We start from the raw sequence: 27,308 nt of genomic DNA on the forward strand, positions 1-27,308 counted from the left end.
AGGAAAAAGAAGCATAGGGAGACGCAGAATATTGTGGCTGCGTAACCTGAGAGAATGGTAAGGATGTACATCAAACGAACGTTTCAGAGCAGTCGTCTCTAAAGTCCGAATAGCTATGATGATTGTCGACCTCCGAGATGGCACTTAAAGAAGAAGACCCAGTTTTAAAGATAAATATTATGATGGACGTAACTTATAGTTAGTTAATACAATTATACTTTGGTCCTTCGAGCCGGATTTCAAATTAGTTAACATCTGGACCTCAATACCAACCTGTCATATTCAGATTCATCTTTTTCTGCTCCCTCTTCTCCTTCGGCTGTAAAACAAAATACAAACAATTAGATAGTATTTCAAAATAAGTCGATTCTACATGCTAAATGATAAAAAATACTATGAAAAAGTGCACTGCATGATCCAAATCTGAAAAGTCGAAAAAAACAACTAAAAGGTAATCCTAGGAAAACAATGTACGTGTATGAAGAGTGGGGGTAAAGGGTAAAGTTGTACGTATACAAAGTTAACAATGGTAAAGAGAGTGTGTGTGAAAACATAGATTATAGTTAAAAAAAGACATTCACGACAAACTCATACTACTTAATAGAAAGATTCAAATGAGTATATACAAGTGATGTTTATATTTACAATTCCAATACAATTTCTAATCTTAAATCATATTATAAAAGATCCATATCATATTATAGCTTTGATACTAAGAATTGAAATTATAAAACCTTTATTGATAATTTTCTAAATTATTAGAAGATTTTTTACCAAGTAACAACAACAAAATCCGCTTAATTTATCAATGTTTTTTATTTTGAGACCGATTTCCGAAGTGGAGATCGAAACGACAAATAAACTTACTTTAAAATAAAATTTACTTGATAAAACATGAGCTAAGTTTGAAACTTCTTCTATAGCTTCACAAATATCTATGTCTGGTGTTTGAAGTATTTTGCTAACTATAACAACCATTTGCAGAATTTTAGCATTATTTCCAAACACATAATAAAATCGAAAGATTTTATTTGATGTCGTATCCCTTTATCTTCAGCTCCATATTTTGCATCAGTTGCGTCATCAACTGTCTGTTCAATGGCTTCTATAATTGCTTCAAGCTGATCTGTGAACTGCCTCAGCACGACAAGCCCCACGTTGGGCGCCAAATTATAAGGGATGTTAGGGTGTGGGAGTATACGTTGATACGGGATTATTTCTGTATTTCATACTTCAACTAAACTGTAAATGAAATGCAACTCTAGTTTGACATATAATAAAGTAAGCACATTACTGTGAGCTGTATATTATGTAATTAAGCGAAAAAGAACAATACAATAAACTATATTCTAACTAGCACGCTCATGGCTGAGGGACGAATGTCGAATTCTTAGTGACAGCCGTTGACACGTCCTACGTCAGGGTTGCCAAATATAATTTTTGTTACATAAGTGCAGTTTTTTGGGGCCGATTCCAAGTATGCCTTAATGTAAGGTCATATTTTTTAAGAAGTTCTGATTATTATTAATTTTAAAAATAATTCGAGAAACAATCCTTTTTTTCCACGAAGAGGTTTGCCTACTAGAACTATTCTTTTTCGTTTGGTTTGAAGATTTACGGAATTATTCAAGAATTTTGACAAAATTAGACAGCATAATACTATATCATAACCAGTCACCTATACAATCAATAGGTAGTTTTTCTAATAATTTAAGATTAGAAAATGTTATAGTTCTTCCATTAATCTATATCTATATATTTTTTCATTTTGTATTTTGAGTTTTACTCCATCCTACAATAAATATAAGATATTTGGTAACATGATTTCAGGTGACGTAAAAACAAGGATAAATTAAACAAAAGTGTGGAGTAAAAATATAACATAAATGAAACTCAATTTTTTCTGCAGTGTCTTTTCGCAAAAGCTCGATTTATACGTATACAGAGTGGACCAAAAGTTTGGAACCGCTTAATTATATCTTAAATGGATAATCCGAATTGTACAATTGTACAATTCGATAATACAAACACCTGTATATGCCTAATCTTCAATATGGAGATTTCAAATTTGATGCTTGTAATAATTTTGCAATATTTACTATTTTTCGGATAGTAAATATGGCATTAGTCACTTTGGTTTTTTAAATACAACACTCTGTGTATTGACCACCAAAGATAAGCTAAATACGCTTCAAGTACAAGCATGATCAATCATAACAGGAGCAATGTCGAATACTCCGACCGCCTCCGTGGAGGTCATGTTTGATCTCCCTCCATTACATATACATATGGAGCATAACACGCCAGCCTGATTTGTATAGGATAAGGCTTAATACATTTGAGCATATCAACTCGAGTCCTACGACTTTGTAGAAGTGTCACCTAAGGTCATAATAGACTTTGTTAAAAAGGCTGCGCTAAAGTGATAACTTTAACCTAGGGATAAGCCACAATAGACCTGTTAGGTGGAGTGGGAGGGTGGTGCCCACTAAAATTGAACCTAAAAAATTGCAGTGGGCAAAGGACACTGAATCATCAAGGATATATGCGGGGATCTAATATGTGTGATGATAACAGACCATTCAGTCTTCAAATATAAAATGGGAATACCGTTCCAGGTGAAAATATACTCTAATGAGGTATGGGGAGATCCTGTCAGACAGCTGAAGTATGAGGGCCACACCTGGTATACAGATGGGTCGGTATCAGGAGTATATAGTGAAGATATGGGCTATAACGGTTCCAATGACGCGAAGAACTTGACACTTGACACCATGGCGGAAAATAACGAGGTAAAACTCGTATGGGTGCCTAGATATCAAGGGATTGCTGAGAAATTAGAAAGCTAACGAACTTGCGATCAGCAACAAGATGCTTCGGTCCAGAACCGGCACTGGGCGTGCCCAAAAGCACAATCAGAGACTGATTAAGAGGCTGGATACGAAGACAATCGAATACCTACTGGGAAAAAATTCCCACACAAAGGCGTAGGAAGAGATTTATACCTCAGACATGCGCGAAAATAGCTAAATAATTGCGCAAAATGAACAGGAATCAGCTCAAAATCACTACAGGTTTCCTAACTGGACATTTTTCAGTAAATGGACACCTAAATACAGTAGGACTATATAATGGAGATCTCAGTTGCAGACTATGCAATGGAGAGACCGATACAGTCAGCCATATATTGTGTGACTGCGAGACACTGGATCGCAAGAGACAAGCAATATATGGATACTGAAGACCAAGTCCGAAAGCATATGGCACTAATCTAATGGACCTTTATAGGTTAGTGAATTATAGGTACTACTATATTGGATTGGGTGTCACAATAGGTCACAATTGGGAAAGCACAATAAGCCAAAAGGCTACAGTGCGACCGGGGTGCTTGCATGGACTGCTTACAGAAGGGAAAAAATATTGAACTTAACCCAATCTAACTCATATTTAATAATAAAAATAGTACAAATAATGTAAAAGTTACGAAAGTGAGGACAGTAGGTGATTGTGTTCTTTTAGACACTACTAAAGATTTTTTTACGTTAAATTTATACAACCTAATATTGTTTGCAACTATTTACAATTAAAATATAAACCTATCAAAACTCTATTATCCCGATTTAATAATTTTAATAATAGGGTTTAATTTTTATTGAGATATATAGAACTTAAGTAAACATTCAAAGAAAACGGACTTAAAGTAGATTGGAATAAGGAACTATCTAATGTATATACAAAGTGAAATATTAAACAAAAAAAACTAGGTATATATTTTGAACGTTTTCTACTATGAACTCAAATAAGCTGAGTACTTATAGTCCAGCTGCTAGAGATAAAAATACCATTGATTCTGCAAAAATCATCATACGATCAAGCTGAGTTTTGCTGAGAATGTTAATTTTGGAACCACAAAAAAGCTGCAAAAAAGTTTGCCACTCCTTCCTTCTCGCTTTCCCTTAAAAATTCCCCTCGTAATGGGGTAAGAAAGGAAAACATCAATTTGCCTAGAATCTGTACGCCGTAGAAAAAAAATGTTTTCAATGAAGAAATGAAACTGAGATCATTTTGAACAAAAATGATATTAGCATTCTCTATACAGTGATGAGAGCGCTAATAACCGGCAAAATAGCACAAAAGATGGAAAACGTATTAAGTTGTGAGACAAAAAGAAATGAAACTAGTCGAGCTGGGAAATTTAGCGATGTGAACCCAAACATTTACATTATATGGATTGTTTCCCACCTTTAGACGTATCGCACGAGTTTAGAAACTACCACTGTCACAGTGACAGTTTTATTTGACATACTCCTCTGATACGTGTAAAGGTGGGAAACAGTCAATATATAATGTAAATTTATAGGTTAATATCGCTAAATGTCCCAGCTCGACTAGTTTCACTTCATTTTATCTCACAACTTAATATGTTTTCCATCTTTTGTGCTATTTATTCGCTGGTTATTAGCGCGCTCATCACTGTATAGAACAGACCATTCTATCAGAAAGAACGCTTGAAGCGACCGGCGATTTTGAATGTCAGTTATGCGCGCGAAATCAATTTTTCAAATAACATTTGTGTCAACTTGACATGACAGTAAAAATTCGAAATCTTTTGATCAGAGTATCCTATCGACAAAAATAAAATTGCGCAACACTATAGTATAAGTGAGGACGTTTGAGTTTGCATAAATTCATTATCTCGAGAATGGGCAAATTTGAAGAGAAATCAGACAGGTCGATTTTTATTTTTAAATTAGAATTTTTTGGCATATATATAATACTAGTGACCAGTGGCGGCTCGTGGCCTTGGAGACAGGGTCGGCAAGGTTTTTTTGTCTCCTCATATAGGTATACCATCAAACTAAAAGGCTTAATTCATCATAGGAGATTTTGTTGTTTTTTGCTTTTTTTTATTTGATGTACTTGACATTCTCTCTTGTTTCATGGTGTTTCGACAATACGTGTTGATTCTTTTGAGACAAGGTAAATCCCGTTTTTTTTTAGGCAGAAATTGGTGGTAATAAGAAAATTGATAAACAGTTTGTTGTAATGAATTGCAGTACTTACTACATAGAATTATACATACATATTGTGCAACTTATCCCACTTTCTGAAAATATTTGGACCAGCATAATGTTTAAGTACCTAACTTGTAATAATAAATATCTTGGAAATTCTTTGGCGAACGTAACTTTTAAATTTTAAATCGTCAAAGAGGTCAAAAATTTGCAAATCTTCAAAATTCGAAAAACGAGTATCTATTTGCATATAATAGTAGGTATCCAAAATTTCAAGATATACTTACTCGTTTTTCGAGATATGTATCATGTCGTTGTCTTTTTTGGGGTGGTTCGGAAATATCAAGCGAATCCAAAACGTCACTGCGTATATATTGGAAACTACTATCATTACGAAAATCTCTGAGATTTTGCACCAGCTTTCGTATTCTATTTTTAGAATAAATAATGTCAGTTGACTGATTTTGAACAACAAGGAATATCTTGGGCAAACTCTGTCTTAAAAATATTTAAAAAAATATTGAAAGAGTCATTAGTATTTAATAAAGTTCTCAAACCGATTGCTTCACGGATCGAGGTATCGCCACTTTCAAAATCATCGCCTTCGATAATAAAATCAAAAACTTCCAAAAGCTGTTCACGAAAATCTGCTACAGATACTAAAACTATAAGAGATAATCTGCTTAGATAAAACTAACCGAGATTTAAAATTTCATCGCGTCTGACAAACTGTTCGCTTTTTTTTTCGAAACAAATTTGTTCTAAAGCAGTAATCCGTTTAGGTGAGCTAAACTGGCAAGAAAAGTCGATATTCTTTATTTTTTTACACGTATCATGTAAAACTAAATTCATTATATGCGCATAATAGTGAGTAAATAAAGCTTGTAATGCAATAGTTTTAACTTTTGCCTGGAGACTATTCAATTCACCACTCATCACAGCAACGCCGTCATAAGATTGCCCCAGTTTGCCCTACCAATTTATTTTTGGTATAAAAAAATTTGAATCTGTTCTTTAAAACACCAAAAATATATTCTGCCTTATTGCTTTTACTCACATCTCTAAAACCTAAAACCTCTCATAAATATTACCACGTAACGCGTATCGAACAAAATAATTGATAATAATTGTGAATGACATGATAATCAGAAGTTTCATCTACTTTCAGTGAAAAGCAAATGGTTTTCTAAATCTCAGATTCAACAACGTTATTCAAAATTTAACTATTTGATTATAATATGTATTATGTAGTTCATTCTGTATTACGAATACACTTCGAATCAGAAAGTAAATAGGTATTTCTAAAACAATTTTATTAATTCTCTATAATTACTTTGATTTTTAACAAATGCTTCGATCCATCATGTCCACTAAATGATAATTCCTGACAACTTAAAAAATTACAATATCAATTAAACGACGTAAAACGGCGTGATTATTTTTGACAATTTCTACCGATGCATGCTTCCAAATGAAACACCGACCGGCAGATCGAAATGTGCCGTACTTGGCGCGTAACCTGCCATGCCGTATCTTCTATTGCCCACGGAGAAAAGTAATGTTCGCTTGCTCATCGACTTGTTACGTCGTCGTTGAGTTTTACGTGTAAATTGTCAAGCTACGGATGTTAGGGACGGCTAGCCGAAAAGTCAGATAAATGGCTCGGATCATTGGTTTTTTGAGAAGTCTGTTATGCGCAGGGATCACTTAACGCTCGGATTGATCAAATTCTTTTAAAAACCATGAATAAAATTTAGTCTGTATTATCTGATAGATTTTTTTTTATTTCAGAGATACAAATATTTAAAAAATCTATATAAATGTGTGGGTCGGCACTGCCGACCCTGCCGACCCTGACCGGCCGCCACTGCTAGTGACGTCATTCATCTGGGCGTGATGACGTAATCGATGATTTTTTAAATGAGAGTAGGGGTTGTGTGATAGCTAATTTGAAAGGTTATTTAATTCTCTATTCAGTAATATAAACGTTAACATAATTATTTATACATGGTGTGCAAAAAATTACTTTTCTTATTGTGTAAATTAATTTAATAAAAAAATTTTTTTTGTACACCCTGCATAAATAATTAAGTTAATGTTTATATTACTAAATAGAGAATTAAATAACTTTTCAAATTAGCTATCATACAACCCCTACTCTCATTTAAAAAAAAATCATCGATTACGTCATCACGCTCAGATGGATGACGTCACTAGTATTATATATATGCCAAAAAGTCCCAATTTAAAAATAAAAATCGACCTCGCTTCAAATTTGCCCATTCTCGAGATATTGAATTTATGCAAACTCAAACGTCCTCACTTATACTACAGTGTCGCGCCCGCTTGATTAGCAATTAAAAAAACAAAGGGGTTTTCGATATTGTATTGCAAAAAACTCTTCGGGATTTCATCAATCGATGTTTAAAGAATATCTACCTACCTTGGCAACATTAAAATTTTCAGTTAAATATCCGATTCAGGGTTAAAAATGGCTGATTTCGCAATTTTTTAAATTTTTAATCGCTTGTATATAGCACAAACTATTAACCTAAGAGAAAAGTCACTAAAGACCTTTTCTGTTTGGAATGATTTAAAAAATCTAAAAAAACTTTGTTCGATGCAAAAAAAATATTTTTAGGAAAAACCCTTAATCTTTCCCTTCGCCTGGCAAGGTCTTATGCTGTTCATTATCGCCTGTCATTGTACACATTTCATCTAAATGACTTAATCAAACACATACCTAAATTTAATCCTTACAGGAGAAAGTTTTTTACCCCTAAACTATGCACTGTTCGATTCACCTGGTAGATACACGTGCAGGGCTGATGCCTGCCAGGTCATGGTTTTTAGCCTTGGTGTGCTATGAATTATCACTATACAAATTTCTAGCCTTACAGGAAGACCGTTAGTCGGAGGGCTCACTAGCTCTTAGACTATAGGGCGTACAGTTTCTATGTAAATCGATGTTTTCCGTTTTCCTCCCTTACGAGGGAGGTTTTAGGGGGAAGCTCAGAAGTAGGAGTGACAAACTTTTTCGCAACTTTTTGGAGTCCCAAAATTATTGACATTTTCAGCAAAATTCAGCTTGTTTGTCTCGTTTTTAGTATCAAATCTTTTACGACTGGACTATTACATATATTGTTTTTTAACTATTGAATGACGTTCAAAATACTATTAATCTGCAAAAATCTCATGACTATAAAAACATTTAAACATATTCAACAAACACAACATCAGAATCACGAAATAAAGGGGAAACTGTGTGCTGAACATACATGTATGTATAATTTCAAAAATACCAAATATCCAAAAACACCAACCAGTGATATAAGAATTGTTATTACAATACACTGATTTCGTTTTCCATTATTTCCAAATATTATCGTTATTAATGTCTCTTAACTCCAAATAAAAATCAGTATTATGCATATAACTTTCAAACTACAACATAATTATTCCGTTGGGGTACATACAAAAAGCATGGCGACTGATAAGGGTGGCTTTTATTATACCCGAACCTGGCAAAATCGAACAGGAAAAAGGTAAGTTCCTACGGCCGATAAGTCTGATATCGTTCGTACTGAAGACTCTAAAAAAACTGCTCGATTGTCACATTAGGGCGATCGCAAATACAGCCACTTGTGGTTGGCACCGGTGGTGGCTGCTACACGCATGGATCCGGCGCACACACTGCGTTCCCGGTAGTCACTTCGAGCGGGAAGCTGTGGCGTTGGCCGGTTCTCGCTCTCGCTACTTGAAGTCGGTAGCGACCAAAAGTGGCTGTGTTTGCGAGCGCCCTTAGGGATGGTTTATTGGATGAAAGTCCAATCCATCAGAGACAGTATGCGTATCGAGGAGTCTCTACAGAAATCTAGTGCAGAGGGTGCAGTCTGTTCTTGAAAACCAAGAGGTGCTGTTGGTGCATTTCTAGATATAGAGGGATCATTCGACAACACCTGCTACGAAGCAATCACAAGGGCGATTCGTCTAAAAGGAACAGACGAAGCAAGCTGCAGATGGACAAACTACATGCTGAGCTGTGTGATATACGCAATGTTGCTGTAGGATACAGTGTCAACACAGGTTGCTCCCAGGGGGTAGTTTTATCTCGTCTCTTATAGAATCCGGTCATGGATGGGCTGATAGGTAGACTTAGCAACGACATACATCATGTCTTGGCCTATTCGGATGACTTATTCATCTTAGCCCGCAGCAAATTTAATGGCACAGCCAGAGAGAGAATGCAACAAGCTCTGAATGTAGTAACATAATTGACTTCAAATATACAACTTAACATAAGCCATCTGAAGTCAAAAATCATGAAATCCAAGAGGAACTGGGACCTCTAAGCCTAGATGGTGCATATTTAAATCTGGTAAGTGAAGTAATCTGGTTGGTGCAAGAGTTAATGTAATATTAGACTTAAGTCTTAATTGGAACCAGCAGATAGAACGAATAACCAAGACAGCAGTAACTACGTTAATGGTAACCGACGCACTCATGGAAAATGTGGAGTTAAAGATCAAACATGTTATATTGGATTTAAAACATGGTGGTAAAATCCACAATTATATATGCATCAATGGTATGGTAGCCAAAAGTGCAGTCAAAAAGTGTCATTCTCAAATTAAGCAAGGTGAAAAGACTTGCTTGCCTCGGAATCACAGAGACTATAAAGGATACACCTACTGTAGTTATGAAGGATCTACTGGATCTCCATTATTTACATACATAATATAATTAAAAAGAGGGGAAGCGAGGTAAATACACGCGAGCAAATCTGTGCAATTTACCGGTTAGATTAGGACATGGTAACTGATAGTAACATAATAAATGAAACTAGGGATGCTGAATAGATGATTTATATATGGCACCTTGATAAAGCCAGAAGTATCTTTCCAAGACGGCATTTGCCCACGAGAGGGGGTGGGGTAGAGGGAACTCTAGGCCCATACTGCAGGGTTATACCTGGTATACGGAAGGGTCTAGATTTGCAGTAGGGTCAGGTGCAGGAATATTCGGTAATGGTATAAATTTAACATTTTTATTCTACTAGAAGAGATTATTGTAATCCTGCAGTATGCAAGAGAAATTAATTTCAGTATTTTCGAACTGAAATGGATCAATATATACACATATACTCATAAGCCCTATGGATGGCCAGTGTGGGAATACCGACACGAACTCGACAGACTGGCGGAACATAGCAGTGTTGCACTGTAACGGCCGGTTTCACAAAGTAAAGTTAACTTGTGGTTAAGAGATAACCTCAAAATTACCCCAAAATATGCGTTTCAGTTTCATAATTGTTACCCTTCTGGGTATACCCATAAGGGTAACCCACTCCAACCTCTGGTTAAAAATTCTCTGAGTTAACCATACTTCGCCGTTGACCTGAAACTAAAACGCATATCTTGGGGTAACCTCTGGTTATCTCTTAACCACAAGTTAACTTTACTTTGTGAAACCGACCGTAAGTGATAAGGTTATTTATTTATTTTAACAATTTTTTGTACATTTGAAAGTACACAAAACCACTGTTAGTCAATATCTTTGTTATAGATTTTAATAAAACTGAAAAGTTTACGTGTTGTATAACGGACTCCCTTCGTCGCGTAAATGGACTTTCCAACTATTTCGTGACGCTAATTCCGTGACGGTCTTCTCAGCGCTTTACTATAGAGAAAAAGAACGCCAGTATGGAAGCTTAGCCTCAAAAAACCACGGAGAACGTAAGTAATCTTTAAACTATTAATTTTCAAAACAATTTTTTTTACAGTTATATGAATAATACTGAAAATAATTGAAATGACACGATCGATATATTACTGGTTAATCTATTCTAGAGCTCGGTAGATTTGAAAGGTGTAACAAATATATAGAACAGTAGCCTATCTACCATGTTTGGGTAAATTAAACCGCCAATCGTGTTCTCTAGGATCCACCTCTGTTTGGTCTTCGACACTGATCTCATAACGAAGAGGTCTTCTACGGGTTACTTGGGCTACACCAAACAGAACCATCAAAATCTACTTGAACGATACGGCACCTTTTATTTGAACAAACCAATAGGAAACTTGTACGTTTTTGTTTTATTATATAATACTGTTCAGTTCTGTTTAAAAATGAGATTTCCAAAATTTCACGCCTCAAAAACTCATTACTTAAGAAAATTTAAAATCTTCTGTGTATTTGAATCATTTCAAACGATCGAAAAAGTGCGCGAAGACTTGTGACGTCATATCGTAATATTTTGTAACGATATTTCTCCTGTCTCATATAAAAGTCTATACAATTTTGTTTACTTTGGAGTTTGATAAAGTTTTTGAAGAGGTAATATTGAATTGTGTGTGTGTTCACTATGGAAAATAAAAGTAAATACTATAAGTGTTGTTTAGTACCATTGTGTTAAAGTACAACCATTAAAACCTCCATTAAAATATTTATTAGATTACCAGCAGATAAGAAACGCAGTAGTGGTTACATGTATGTTGAAAGGACACTAAAGACATTTTAGTTCATTCTCAAGGTCTTCATGTATATGAAAATCATTTTAATGTAAGTATTTAATATCTGTTGTCTACTTAATAGTTTTTTTAAATAAATCGAATGTATTTTGAACAAAAAGAAAATAGAGCTTTTGAATACACAATGTATATAGATGTAAAAGATAGAAATAATAATTTAATATATAATATCAATTCTGCGAAAAATTTTCACCCTTTTGAAAATATGTGGCCACCATAAACATATTTACAATGGGTCAGTTATCAGACTGCCCTTCAGAAAAACCCTCTTCGGTCATTTTAAAAAAATTGTCTTAACAAAAACACTCAAATATTATGAAATATATAGTTCACAGCAACTATCCAAAGATTTATAAAACTGAGATACACCATAAAATGATTACAACAAGTAAATGAATATCAAACGTAATGAATTAATGGCGCGGACCTCAAACATTATAATGATATGACGTCACGACCAATGAGGGCGCGTTTTGGGCTGTCTGCTTTAAGTTGAATTTTCTCTCGATTTTAATCATCTTTAGGGGACAAACGAAAGGCAAAAAGCAACTTTTTTTCTTTGATATATATCTTAAATTATGTTTTGTTGTTTTTTATAACATTTTTTTTTCGAATTTAAAATTGTATGCAAGTTCCCTAATCTAACAAGGAAAATGAAGTGAGTGTTTGATTTTTTATATCATATGTTTACCCTTTTAAAACGGACTCAAATTTGCAAACAACACATCATTTAACGTATTTATGATAGATTTCAATTTTAAATGACACACCATGAACATCATGACACTTCTTTTATTGGTTCGTTCAAATAAAAAGATATACAAATAATGTACATTTAATATGTATACAGTGGCGTACCAAGTATACGAGAGAAAGGAACATTAAAATTGTTAGTCGTTATAATTGTATCCCAAATTAATTCATTTGGACACGCCACTGGAAACAACGTGATATGATTACATAACAAATATATTATTATTATTAATATTTATATTGGGTTCTAGTAAACAATTCGTAATTAGGTATTATTACAAAATTAAGGGTTCTTTGTTAATAAAAGAACGATCGACGAAAGGCTATCCTTCAAGAAATATTTTTCATACAAAATCATATAATTATCCCAATAACTAATTAGTTAATCTATTTTTTTTAAATCGCTTCAAACTATTATTAGAAATGATAATTTCATTATGTGAACACTTTTAAAGGTGGGCAAAATTTTTTATTAATTTTTTTTTAAATATTTAAAAAATTCAATTTTTTTCTCTCTTCCGTTGCTATATCTCGATAGCTATTCAGGTTAGAAAAAAATTGTGAAGACAGAAAAGTTTTGCAATTAGATTCCTACAAGATAGAATTAATTCCAAATTGAAGAAGTATTTATTATTCTGGCAAAATCAGCAAAAACCATTAAGGGCAAAGAATAAATGTTTTTTCAACAATCTTTTTCAGGTATGTATTTAAAAGCCACATAGAATATTTCGAATTTATCCAGAAGATCTTTTTAATATAAAAACAAAACATTACACAAAATTTCAGCATAATCGATCAAGTTTTCGTAAAATAATATTGCAATCTAAAATTTTGAAAAAAAGTTTTTAATTTTTAAAATTACGCAAAGCCAACACAAAAAGTTTTTTATATTAAAGATATTCTGGGTAAATGTTGAAGGTTCTATGTGACTTTTAAATTCCTGAAAAAGATTATTGAAAAACGTTTATTTTTGTCCGTTTTTAATGGTTTTTGGTAATTTTGCAATAATAATTATTGTTTCAATTTAAAATCAGTTCTACCTTATAGGAAATTTAATTTCAAAACATTTTTGTCTGTACAAAAATTTTACAGTAAGTGCATAGCTTACGAGATATATACCAACGAAAAGGAGAAAAAAATTGAATTTTTCTAATTTTTTTACAAATTGCTTAATAAAAAAATTAGCCCACCTATTAAAGTGTCCGTATAGTGAAATTTTCATTGCTAATAATATTTCAAAGCGATTAAATAAAAAAAAATAGGATCATATATACGATTTAGACAACCCAAAATAGATACCGTCTGGTCTAATTTGAAGAGAATAGAAAACATAACAATATTTTAACTCTGAAAACAGGGAAATTGTGGTAATAGAGAGGATTAACAAGATCCAAACAAAGAGAAAAAAATCCTACCGTACATTTTAAGTCTATCTTGGCACCTGCGCTGCAAGATAGCAAATGCTGCGAGTATACTGAAGAAATTAGACAAAAATGAGGCAGCTAAATTGACCAAGAATTTGAAAAAAAAACAAGAAATAACCATAGACACTATCAGATCAATAAGACATTTCTTAATGTATCAACAGATTTCATAAATGTATTCAAGTCTTGTCACATGTTGAAGTTACAAATGTAGCATCGATGCTTTCGAGAAGTTTCTTTGGATAGAACATCCTAAATTTCTTTGGGGATCCCCAAAGGCTGAAAATTTTGGAACTGCTGGAATAAATATTAATAGTCCAATAACAGCCATTTTTTCGTGGAATTTTGAGAAACAAGGTCGATTTCCTTGAAAATTTGAATTTAGGTAGTAATTATAACCTTTGTCAAAATCTACCCTATGCCGAACTGCGCTTTTGCCCTGGGGGCGAAAGCAACCCCATCTAGGGGATGAAAATTTTTGAATCAAAATAACTATGGAAATCGATAGAGTGACTAATTCTAATTAAATTTTGTTCTATAAATTTTTTTTTTGCAAAATTGACTCCAAGTTATTTGCGATTGAAACTATGCATTTTTCATTGAAAAACTCACGTTTTATAACCGTTTTTCATGAATAACTTAATAAAATTAATTTTATAGAAAAAATCATTAAGAACAAAACTGTAGCTAATAAAAAACAAAGAGATTTGCGTCTGAAAGACGTATGTAAACCCAATAACGACTGAGTTATTGCTCTTTAAAGGATGGTTATTTTCGAAGAACATCGAAATGGAGAACCTTTAATCTCAAATAACTCGAATGTGGTGCATTTTTTTGGGAAAACTTAAAAAACATTTTTTAAAGCTCATTAGAATGCCTTTCAAATAAACTCTGACAAAAGTTTTTTGCATAAGAACTGACTGACTTATGACGAAAATAAAGTCGCTCTATGCTTTTTTCTTTTTGAAATGTAAAAATTAAACCCTTGCCGTTACAATCCTAATAGCAACGCGTAGCTTTCCACTTGAATTTACTTTATTTAGGTATAATTGATACGATCCATGTGATTTGACCGATTTGGAATGCTTAATTTAGAAAAAATAGTTGATCAAATTGAAAATGACATTTTAAAAATTGTTCTAAAAGTAAAAATAAATCTAAAAGTATTCATAATATGAAAAAATTTTATTAAAGAATTTCTTTCACTGAAAATTTTGATCTTTTTTTTGTTTTTGTACCATTGTAACGATTAGTTATTACCATCGTTACTAAAATATTTATTCCGATAGGAACTAGGTATGCAACCAACCATGCCGCTAGTTGTTTGAGGTGTTGTGTTGATTTTGGATACGACTTGAATGAATATCTGGTAACATTGAAATTGGTAAGTTGGCAATCTGTCAAGGAATGTCCGCGGAACTCATTTGACAATGTCAAAGACTTTCACTTGGCACTCCCTTCGAAGCCTTCGGTAAAGCTGTACTTTCCAATGGCCGGTGCTTTTTAGAATATAATTTATGTTGGAAATTGGTTTTTGAGAAGAATTAGTTAAGTTAGAAGTTGTGTCTTAGTTTTGGTGAGATTTAGGAGAGGAGTTTCGTTGTTTTTTACAGGAGCTCCGGGTATGTAGAAATATTTTTTTCTTCCTCTTTCTGGGGAAAACACCACCTTTGTCTGTTCCTAATACTAGATTTATATCATAATAAAATAAATGTTATACTTCAACAAGTCGATTTTCAATGCTTCCGTACGTCTAATCTAAGTTCTACAGATAGAAAAATTCTGAGAATTACATTTTCACTCCAAATAAGTTTAAAACCCATGACATTTTCATTATCTCATTTGTCTAATTCTATAAAGTAATCCTATATTATAATATCCATGTCTATTTGTTCCAAATATTTCCTCACATGTTGCTCAAAAGCCGATTTCAAGTCAAAGGTTATAGAAGGTCAACCATATAATTCATTGATTGTCACTAGACTTTACCTTTTTATATCATTTCTTATGACAAGGTTTTATACCTTTTTCTTATATGCCCTTTCCATGTGTACCTACTAAAAAAAAGTAAACCATCTGACCAAAGGTTTTTTTTGTATTCTTTTAGTCATTGGAGAAGAAGAAGATGAGTCCAATTTGTCTTTAATTTTTTTTGGTAAATGGAAAAGTAATTGGAATTTTTGGGTCCATTTTTTTGTTGGATATGGGTATGGAGTTTATGTTAAGTTTCTGGTACTATTAAGGATCTCCTCGTCGAGACAAGTACATTCCACCCCTAAGGTTGGGAAACCCGGAAGATACCGTACTTGGGTCTCCAATCGTCACCCTCGTAGGAGGTTGAAAACGAATCACACCGTCACTAGTGAAGAAGCAACAGGTTTTTATAAATAAATTTGCCTTTCAATTTGTTCTAATAATATTTTTTTCAATTTTCTATTTTGTTTTTTTCTGTCAATAACATTTAAATAATTCTAATAATAATATATCTTCATTTTTTCCTTAAAACATAATTAACATATAATATTCAATATTTTTCAACAAATTTTATATTTCACCTTTATATCATTCATTTACAATAGTCTGGGGATCATAAACTATCTGGGAAGGTACTGTGCACATTATCTGAAGTTTGTTCACTTATTTAAAACATTTATTTCATGTGTCAGGTATTATACTCAGGTTTGTCACCTCCGAACAAATACGAGATTGTCATCCAATATTGTAATCCTCATTAATAATAAATTTTGTTAAGTATACATACCTATTTGGATCAATCAACTGGATTGATATAATAAATTCACTACTTATTTTTCTTTCTTACGGTAAAACCTGCGTTATCGACAGGAGTGTACTAGTCTAGTACGTTGGGTAGTTAGGTAGTGTATAAAATTGTATATAGGGTTTATAGGTATTTTTTTCATTAAATTTGGTTGTAAATACATATATGTTTTATTATCATACCCTTACTTGTAACTGTAATAGGTATTAGTTAGGTGCAGCAATATCAGTCACTCGGCGAAGTCTTCTTTTAAAACTTCCCTGGCGCCCTCATCCGTTCTTCTGAATATCATCTCGGTTAGTAGTTCTCGTTCTTTTCATTCCTTATTATTTTAATTTATTTTCTTTAACATTCAAATACTTCATTAGGTACCGTCTTACTTCGGGCTTGTTAATTGGCCTAATCCTCTCCTGGGTCCACTTATAAGTCTCTTGAATTTCCAGCTAGCCAGCTCAATAACACTTCAACAACAAATTAAATTACCCCTTCAGCACTTTTAAATCTGTTACACCATGAACACTTTTAGGTTTATTTAAGAAAAATGCACTTTTCTTTTAAATTATAATAATGCCATTTTCGATTTAATCAACTATTTTTTTCTAAACTAAGCATTCCATACCGGTCGAATCACATGGATCGTATCAATTATACCTTCTTAAAGTTAATTTCAAGTGGGAAGCTATTCATCTCCATTAGGATTGTAACGACGATGGTTTAATTTTTACACTTCAAACAGAAAAAAGCAGAGAGCGACTTTATTTTCGTCATAAGTCAGTCAGTTTTTATGCAAAAAACTTTTGTCGGAGTTTATTTGAAAGACTTCTTAATGAACTTGAAAAGATGTCTCTTAAGTTTTCCCAAAAAATTGCACCACATTCGAGTTATTTGAGATTGAAGGTTCTCCATTTTGAGGTTCTTCGAAAATAACCATCAGTAACTCAGTCTTTATTGGGTTTACCTAGGTCTTTCTGACGCGACTCTCTTTGTTTTTTTATTAGCCACACATTTGTTCTTAATGATTTCGGTACTATTCGGTTCTTAATGATTTCGGTACTATTCGGATTTCACTATTCATGAAAATCGGTTATAAATCGTGAGTTTTTTCAATGAAAAATGCATAGTTTCAATCGCAAATAACTTGGAAAGTATCAATTTTGCAAAAAAATTTATAGAACAAAATTTACTCAGAGTTGGTCACTCTAGTTTTCATTAAAATCGGTGTTGATTCTCAAAATTCCAAGGTTTTACAGTTTTTTACCGCTGATGAGTGGTCTATAAAGCAGAGCAACGGTAGACTGTTCACTTCATTATATTCATTCGAAAATCCTCACACAAGAGAAGATTCTCACTCTAAAAAATATGAAAGATAAGCCTTTTGTCTATAATTCCATTGAAACAAATAATATCTTAACATTCTTTAACATATCAATAATTATTAGTAACAATTAACTAATTTACTTACGTCTAGAAGAAGATGTTGTTGCAGTATCTCTAGTGGAAGGTGAGGTTGAAGTACTATCGCCACCTAAAGGAATACAAAACTATTAATATAAAGCACAGAAGACATTAAAAAGGTGTGAAAGTACTCACCAAAACATGCAGAAAGATAAATGAACCTCATGCAAAATAAAAATAACTTACCAAAAAAATGAAAGAGGGCAAGTATAACATAAACCTAAATAAAAAGTCGAAATAATAAGCTGAAATAAACCAAAAAAAACTGATCTACTTCGGTTCGGAGGATTAGCATCAACAAACCTGTTCTTGTTAGTGATGTTAGTTGGGAAGAAGAAGAAGAAGCCGTGTCGTAGTGTTGCGGCGTAGTCGTTCTTCCAAGTCCATCTGAGAAAGTTTTCGTGATAACTCCTCCTCTAGCTTCTGTTGTCCTGGTGACAACACCCTGACCTTGGATAAATTCGGGTTGATTCAGTCTTCGGAAGTACTCTTCTATTTCTGGTCCTGATAAAGGTTGGTCAGAACCGTCGTCTCTTACTATAAACTTCTTTTGGACAACTCTTTTAACGTGTACGTTACCAGCTTCATCGACTTCTTCTGTTTCATATACTTGCTCTCCTTCGTTGAAATTCTGGATGAATTGTCTCATTTGATCTCCGGTTTCTGCACTTGTACCGGTAAAAGTAACTCTTTTTACTTCCGGTGGTAAGTCTATTCGTCTATGAACAATATGTGAGAATGACTCATCATCAATTGGTTCAATTAGTTCCGTTACATAAGGTCTGGAATCATCTACGTACTCAGTAGTTCTTCTACCGCTGAGATCTTCATCAAACCAGACTTTTCGTACAGCAGCAGCCACATCTACGGAAGTTGACTGTCTAGCTTGATCAATAGAGTTAGTTGAGGATACCATTGTGTTGGAACCACCACTAGTCAAGCTACCGGAATAAACCGAATCAGTGTCGTATTGATAAGTAGCGTGTGTAGCAGTAGAACTCGTCACGCTAATGCTTCCTGTCATATCATCTTTGTCTTGTATAATGTCATCCTCTTTACCAGATGAACTAAAATCTTTTCCTGTACTCGAACTACTATGATCTCCCACACCACCAATCCTTGATCCATCCTCATCTATAGAATCTGTCATAAGTAGGTTGTTTCCCGAGCTTGTTGCAGCAGCCAACTCAAGAGAATCGCTGGAAACCATATAACTTTTGTCCTCTGGTTTAATTTCTATACTATCCGTCATAATGTTGTCCTTTGCGGACTTTTGTGCTTGGAATTCGATAGAGTCAGTACTAGCCGTCATTACGTCTCCACCAGTTTTTTGATCTAAGCTATCTGTGCTGTCATGATGGCTAGGCTTGTCGGGTTTTAAATCAAGTGAATCTGTTGAAGTTACCATAACGTCATCTCCTTCTTTCCACTGTACCTTCACGGTAGATTTAACTAGAGGAGCATCTAAATCTAGTTCCGGTACTCTGGAAACTTCTTCTATAGAATCTCCTCGACCCAGTGATTCGGTCTTCTCAGGTTCTTTAAGATCGATAAATCTCTCAACATTACTTTGCGCTTGTCGTATAATTTCGTCAATTTCGAACATGCGTTTCTCGTAGTCTTCATCGTCGTCGGTATCTACAACTTTCTTTTCAGTACCCGAAATAGTTTCGCAACTCTCCGATTCTGACGTAATACTTTCTTGACCTTCCTCTATTTGAGCCAACATAGCTTCTTCTTCTTTAACTTTCAGTTCAATTTTATGCGCAGCAATGCAGGCCTTTTCTAGACCTTCGAATTCTTTTAGTGAACTTACTGATATATCGTCGCCTTGTCCGCTCTTACTGGCCAAATATCTAGACTTAAAGCTACCATTACTTGAAGAATCCTGCGACCCTTGATGCATTTTTCGCATTTCTAATGACATTGCTTGTTCTAAATTTTCAAACTCTTGTAAACTTGACATTGAGATATCGTCATGTTCACCAGATCGTGAAAAGTATTTTTTGCCAGCCAGTACATCGTATTCTGGCGTGCTCGAGAAAGACTCTTTTAGACTTCCACCTGAATCTCTTTGAGAGCCATAACTGGAGGCGGCTAAATCGTTTATGTCTTCTTCTTTTATATCTTCTAGAGGACCTCGTTCAAATTCCATCTCGTATCCGTAACCTGCTGCCCTCATAGCTGCTTGATCTCCTTGAAATTGTTGTTCAATCCATTTTCTGTTAGCTTCTAGTTCTTTGTCGTATTCTACACCATAATCAACAGTTCCTGATTTGCTAGAACTACTTTGATCTTGGGGTGGACTTTCTTCGAAGTCGAATGCTAGTTCTTCGCTTGAGGATGTACCACCGTCAGGATAGAATTTAATGTCGGTCATTCTTGTCAAAGGAGTAGGAGCTGAGTGCGCCAAATATTGTTCTACTTCTACATCGTGTTTTTCTTTACCAGCTGTTTTTCCTATTATTACGCTTTTACCTTCAGAATCAAATTCGTGTGCTTCTTTTCCGACTTCTTCAATTACTACAAAATCGTCAATTAAATCTGGTTTCTCCAACATTTCGAATGAATCACTGTTAGGAGAATCAGTTCCTTTTTCGGAACCTTCTTTTGTCGTGGTTTCAATAGCTGTAGCTCCCTCGCTTCTGGAAATAATTTTGCTTTCTGGTTCTTCTGAAATAGTTGAAATTGTTTGGTCCAAAACATATTCTCTACCTTGATCAGTCTCTTCTGAACTCTTACTTGATACTGAAGCAGGTGTCTGAGGTGTACCCGCTCCCACTGGCGATTCTTCTTCTTCCTCTTGTTTTTCTTTTGCTTCTAGTTCTAAATCTGGATAACAGAAGCTATTATCAACTAATGGAGCCATATGTTGAGTTATTTTAATATCTGGAACAAAACCAGGGCTAGCATCTTTGAGCATTTTATCTCTTCTTTCTTCTAATTCTTTTTGAGCTCTTTCTCTAGTTTCTATTTCATGCTTTTCAGCATCTTCATCCTCGAGAATGGGACATATCTGTTTAATTTTATGAGCTGGAGAAATATGAGCTACCATACTAAAAGCAGCTTCGGCTTCAGCTTCCTCAAAACTGGACTTTTCACTGGAAGTGGTGCTTGATTTTCCATGAGAATCTCGTTTTTCTAACTGATCTTTTGGAGGACAAATATCAGAGATTGATCTCCTTGTTTCTAAATGTGCCTCATGTGACCTAAACATAGCTGAAGAATATTCTTGTTCTAGCTCTCCTACGCTAGCCTGTGCCTCCGAACTGAATTCTGGAGTATCATCTTTATGTTCATCGAATGGTTCTGGAGAAGCAGGTCTTTCAATAGGATCGGTGCTTTCTGTAATATCGGAAGATTTGACTAAATCTGCTAACTCTGAATCAGGTCTACTGTCACTGAATCCTGTAGATGTAGGGCGTTCAGAATCGGACTTACTCAGATGAGATTGTGGTCGTGAAATGTCTAAATTGTCTTGCTCATTATCTGATTCAGTTTCACAATAACGCCCTTCTCGCAAATCTCTATGGAAACCTTGATCTGCTTCCGTTTCGTAGCATTCGTCGCGTTCGCTTTCATCAATATCTTTTTTCTCATCATTGCTTGTTTCTTTAAAGCTTAATTTTGAAGTATACTTGTCACTTTCTGCAAGATCTGACTGAATCTTGCGTTCAACTTCAGCTCTAGTGGAGGCGCTTATCATAGAACTGACAAACGAGCTCTCATTTCGTCTATGTCCTTTCTTCTTAGGTTCTTCTGGTTTAATCGGTGCCACTTCTTCAATAGGTGAATGCGTTTCTGAAGATACTTGTGCGGGGATTGCTTTTATACCACTTTCAAGTTCTGTTGGTAAATCTGATTGGAATTGGGTTGCAGATGTGCTTAGTTCTACTGGATGGGAGGTTGGAGTTGTGATTAAACTCTCTCTACTCCCTTTCGTAAAATTTTCTACATCGTCTAGACTCAGGTGTTCGGAAGTTCCGGAGACAGTTAAGCTTCCTCTTTCGGAATCAGCTCTAGAAAGTTCTATAACAGTTCTTTGTGCCCCAGTACTTGATGTGCTAGAAACGCTTACACTCAGTAAACTACCTTCGTCAATACTGGTTCCCAGTCTTTCTTCACCTTCACCTTGAGGAGAGTCAGGAACCAGTACTCTAGGTTCCGGTTGGAAAGTCATTTCATGTGATCTTTTCATTTTTGATTGAGTATCAGGAGCTTTTATTTCTTCTTCTTCAGAAATATCAACAGATTCGCCAACGCCAGTGTAAGAGAGAATTTCTGAATCACTCACTTCAGTACTCTGCCTCATTGTTGGTGGATGTGTCGTCCAGGCTGGACTTTGCTCTATATCATCAAGAAGTTGTTGGTCAACAGAGTCTAATATATCGTCTAAATCGCTTGTTGATGGTACCAATGTTTCTGAATGTTCCGAAGCTTCAACACTTGCTAAGTTACCTGAGCTTTCACTGTCTAAGCTTTTCATACTTTCCTTAGAACTCATACTGCTGACTGCTGTTTGATATTCTGTTGAAGTAATGTGTGATCTAGCAGAATAATCCTGTGATGTAAGTGCGCTTTCGTACTCCGAAGATCCTGCAGCTACTAGACCTTCTACATCGGAAGAACATGGTCTACTTTTACTACTGTCTATTTCGAAACTGTGATAGTGACTTTCTCCTGAGCTGGAGTAGGCTTCGAACTCAACACCAGATTTTCTATCAGGTTTTAAGTTTGAGCTACTACTACTAGTATCGGAAGCTGATACTCCTTTCCTCATTATTACAGGTGACGATTTGTAACCATCCGATTCATCTTTTTTACTAACAATGGCATCTACTGGAGATTTTACATCACTGCTAGATTTGGATTCACTGCTAGAAGTTCTCTTTATAGTTTCGTGAGTTGTAGTGACCTGACCTGATTCAGAACTAGTTAACAATGTTTCTAGATCTTCTGGACTACTAATTATTTTAGAGACAGATACTTCTGTATGTATTAGATCTTTTTGGGTCACAGTACTGGTTTTAACCAAATGGGTCTTGTCAATTTCAATTCTTGATTCTGTTTCTATACCATCAGCAGTTTGCTTAATTTCGTATTTCTCTGATGTGCTGGTTTCTTCTTCTAGTGATACTTCATCAGCTTCCGTAGTTGTTTTAATCGAGGTTTCTTTAATAGATTTTTCCGTCTTTTCCACAGATTTTAAATCTTCTTCATATTTAGCTGATATAACTGATGCATCTCTTTTGGTGGCTTCAGATATTTCAGATTCAATTTGTATTTTTTCAGCAGATAAAATTTCTGTTTTAGTCAATATTTGAGCTTCATGTTCCAAGTGAACATCTATTTTATCTACATTTTGCTCTATTTGTTCGAAATCGTGAGACTTGACTTCAACGCTTCCTTTTATTTCAGTTCCTACATGAGTCTTTACGCTCTCCTTTTCTTTTGATAAAATGTCTGTTTTGACTTTGTCACGACTGACTGTAACATCAGCTACTGTCGAACTTAACTTTTCGTCTTCCGATGATTCGATAGTTTTTATCAAAATATTTTCTTTGATCGACTTTACTTTTGACTCATCGTGAATTTTGAAGTCTTGTGAAGGTTTTCCTTCTGCGTATGCTTCATCTATCTTCTCAACATGGCTTATTTTATCATGCAAGCGTTTGCTTTGATCTTCCAAATCAAAATCAACTACGTTGACCTTCTCAGCTTCTAGTTGATCCATTTGTTGTTCTAGTATGTGCGAGTAATCAGTTTCAGCTCCACTGTATTTAAGATCTTCATCGGTGATTTCCATACTAGTAGAAGTATCACCTCGTGTTAATTTAGCTAGTCCTCTCTGTCGTCTTGCTAAGACTGACTCTACTAGTTCTATTTCTCTATCATCTAGACCCTTAGTTTCGGCGAGGTGTTTCAGAAAATCAGCTACTTGACCCTTCTCTGATGACTGAATGCTTTTCTGGACATATTCTTGAGGTGAAGAATCTCGTCTTTGCATTTCCGCTTCGATTTCTTCTACTAGAGCAGTTGCTATCTTCTTTGCTTCATCAGGATGAACTTTTTGCTGATATAAGCTATCCAAAATAATCTTTTCAATGTCAGTTTGGGCTTCAGATTTTATTTTATCGGATTCGTAAGAATCAGAGTGATCTTGCTGAGTCTCAGAGCCTATTTCTGACTCATCTTTGGCACTACTACTAAAATCGTCTTTATCCGCAGACAGCTTTACGCTGTCTTTATCTTCAGGAAAGTATTCATCAGGAGGTGTGGTCGTTTTTTGTCGTTGTAATTTGGCTTCAAGCAATTCAGAGATTTCTTGTTGTTGATCTAGCATTTCTGTAAAAACTTCTGATGATTCTTCTACATCGTGTTGCTTTTCTAGTTCGATTTCTCTCAAATCATCATCTTCGCCTTTAGCTATTTTCTCGGCCATTTTCATTTCCTCTAAAATAAATTTTTGAGTAATATCAGCTGACAAATCATCAGACTTTTCATCGGACTCCTTTCTGTGGAGTTGATAAGTTAGTTCACGAACTTTGTCTTTTTCTTCTTCTATAAATGTTTCTGTAGCTTTAACAGGAGATTTTTCTGATAATTGTTTAACACTTTCTGTGAATTCTCCTGTATGTGATTCAACTGAAACTTCCCACACAGTATCCTGGATACTTTCTTGTGGTACTTTTATAGGTGATTCAGCTTCAGGCTTTTCTTTAATGGGGCTACAAGTTTCAACAAGTTCAGGTTTTGGTTCGTATTCGTCGCTTTCCTCGCTTATTCTTCTCTGCTTTCCTGATAAAGTAACTGTTATTTCAGGAATGCTGTCGTCTTCTAAAATCTGTTTAGGTGAATATTCTTGGTCAAGTGAATCAAACGATTTGCCTTCTAAATCTTGATCTAGATCTGAGATCTTCTCTGTGTCTTCTATTTCGCTTTTATCTACTAGGACTTCCATAGAATCGATTTTTGTAGAATGACTACTTTCTAATACATCGGTGCTTTTGTCGGAGGAGACACTTTGTTGAGTTTCAAATGTGATAGGGTGCTGATAATCAGTTTCATTATCTTTGTGCGTTTTAGTTTGTGGTGAGGATGATAATGACAGCTGATCATCAACTATGGGTTGTTTGTGCGTTTCTCTCAATGTTGGGTCAGTAATTTCGATGAAATCTACAATATCATGAGGACTCGTTTCTTTTTCTTCAAATTTTCTAGTGTCTGATTCTACTTCTCTTATGTAGTCTACTTTTTGGCCTGCTATAACATTACCTAATTGTTTTTCATAGCCTTTAGCTAGATCTTTCACAGACATTTTGACAGGCTCTTCTTGTTCATCGGTATCTCTTATGAGCTGCTTTTCTTCCAATGTTTCTTTTGTACTTTTTATTACAGTAGTTTTTTCTTCTACAGCTTTTTCTAAAGATGTAGACGATTCAAACATTTGAGCTAATTTACTAACAGTTTTCGTAGGTTCTTCAATAATTTCTTCAACGTCTTCTCCAATAGATCTAGCGTCTGCATCAGTGTGCTCTTCATCCATAGAACTTAATAAATTCTTACGTTCTGGAGACGGTTCTTCTTCTATTTCGCTAGTAAGTTGTTCTTCTATCATCTCTTTTCTGATTTGTTCTTCGTAGTATTCTTTTCGAGCTTTAATAGCTCTTGCTGATACTTCGTATAAATCTTCTGTGGGTAGTGATGCTGATCGTTCGTATAAAGATTTTCGGGTGGATGATACTGACGGGACAAATACGCTCATTAGTCTATCTCGAATTTGAGGTACTCTATCTTCTATTTCTGAGTCAGATATATACTGTTCGACGTCTTCGCTGTCAGAAATATATCCGGTGTTGTCTATTAGACTGCTGCCTTTCTGGGCTTTGTCTGAGTCTATGCTGTCAGTTTTTTGCAAGTCTGTTTTAATTGGTTCGATTGCTTTGAAGCTTATTTTTCTTTCGGACGGCGCTTGGAATGATGCTTGGTACTCAGTCATTATTCTTTCTTCTTGGAAAGATGTATCGCTTTCTGAGATTTTGGTGAGATCAGTTTGAACTTGGCCACTGCTTTCGCTTGTTGACGATTCAAACGAAATTGCTCTATCTTTAACAGAAACTGTTTGGTATTCATCCACGTCTTTTGCTGTTTCAAGTAATTGCTCTGGAGTAACGTCTACATCAGACTCCATTAAACTCTTCGAGCTTTGAAGGACGGTACGTGGTTTAGGAACAGGTGGTGTTCCAAATTCATGGATCGATACTCGTTTTTTAGTCACGACAGTTTTTTCGAGTACTGAGCTTTCTTGTGGACTAATTTTTTTGTCTTGGGTGACTGTTTCCCAGAACTTCTTTCTGTCGGAATAGCTCTCCAGAACGTCATCTCGGTCTAGAAGGTCATCCCGAACTGGAGATATTGGTTTTTCTGGTTTGAGATCGTCTTCTGTTGGTTGGGCGATTTCGAGAGGAATGTCCGTTGGTTTAGTCGCAGATCGTGGCTTAGGTTGTGGTAATTGGTTAGTTTCGGTCGGTGTTAGTAGGGAAGCTGCTTCGGTTAGTGGATCGCAGCTGATTTCTAAAAATGCGGTTAAATGTTATAGTCTGGGAGACAGCTAGGTCATCGTGGCCTTTTTAATTCTGATAGGTCTACTCAAGTTTTTTTAATGTATTCTTGGCAGCTTATCACGTATTTTGAGGGTGCATTTCGATCCGAGTGGACAAAAAATTGTTATAAACAATTTAATTGTTCACAAATTGTTCATAAGGATCTAGTTCGTAAACTAAAAGAGATAGACAAATTTTTTCAAATAAAATTTATTCCTTGAATAAAAATAAAGACAATGGCGTTTAATAAACTTTAACACAATAATAATTAGAATTCGAGATATTATAAAATTAGTGCAAAATGGTTGCAAAATAGGTATTTTTTTAACTTTTTTCAATCGGCTGTGACACATGCAAAAAAACTTTGCAAAGTCTCGTTTTAAATCTTAATTTATAGACTTTCAAACAAAATTTGTTAAAGTACTTTATCTTTATTTGTGTTAAAGTTATACCCGTTTGAAGTAATTTTCTTAATTAACTATAATTTGTATCGAGCGGTTCGCGCGCGTACTATTTCTCTGCTAGCCGATCTTGCGCCTCAGAGCGCGCTATTAAAATATCGATATCATTGACAAAAATAAACCTACGAACATTTTTGTAGCTCAACATGTTCTTTTTGAATTCTTATATCATTGCTGTCAATTAAACTATAAATGTTAATTGCTCAATATTTGTTTAAAACCCTTATAAACAAATTAATTTATTTTTTTTTTAGAAAATTACAACTTTAAACGGGTATAATTTTAATA

At 34.6% G+C, this 27,308-nt stretch overlaps 1 protein-coding gene across 1 annotated transcript in view; it reads right to left on the reverse strand.

Annotated features, from left to right (window-relative positions):
- Positions 1–248: 248 nt before the first annotated feature.
- The window catches only part of LOC114333145 (titin), a 96,349-nt gene continuing 69,289 nt past the window's right edge, over positions 249–27,308 (reverse strand). Inside the window, exons 8-10 of the mRNA XM_050660763.1 lie at positions 18,260–26,530; positions 17,964–18,026; positions 249–319 (exon numbers count right to left, since the gene is read on the reverse strand). Of these exons, the coding sequence (XP_050516720.1) occupies positions 249–319; positions 17,964–18,026; positions 18,260–26,530 (8,405 nt within the window). The remainder of the gene's footprint in view (positions 320–17,963; positions 18,027–18,259; positions 26,531–27,308) is intronic.

The sequence above is a fragment of the Diabrotica virgifera genome, chromosome 9 (genome assembly GCF_917563875.1).
Source record: "Diabrotica virgifera virgifera chromosome 9, PGI_DIABVI_V3a".
NCBI classification, from domain to species: Eukaryota; Metazoa; Arthropoda; class Insecta; order Coleoptera; family Chrysomelidae; genus Diabrotica; species Diabrotica virgifera.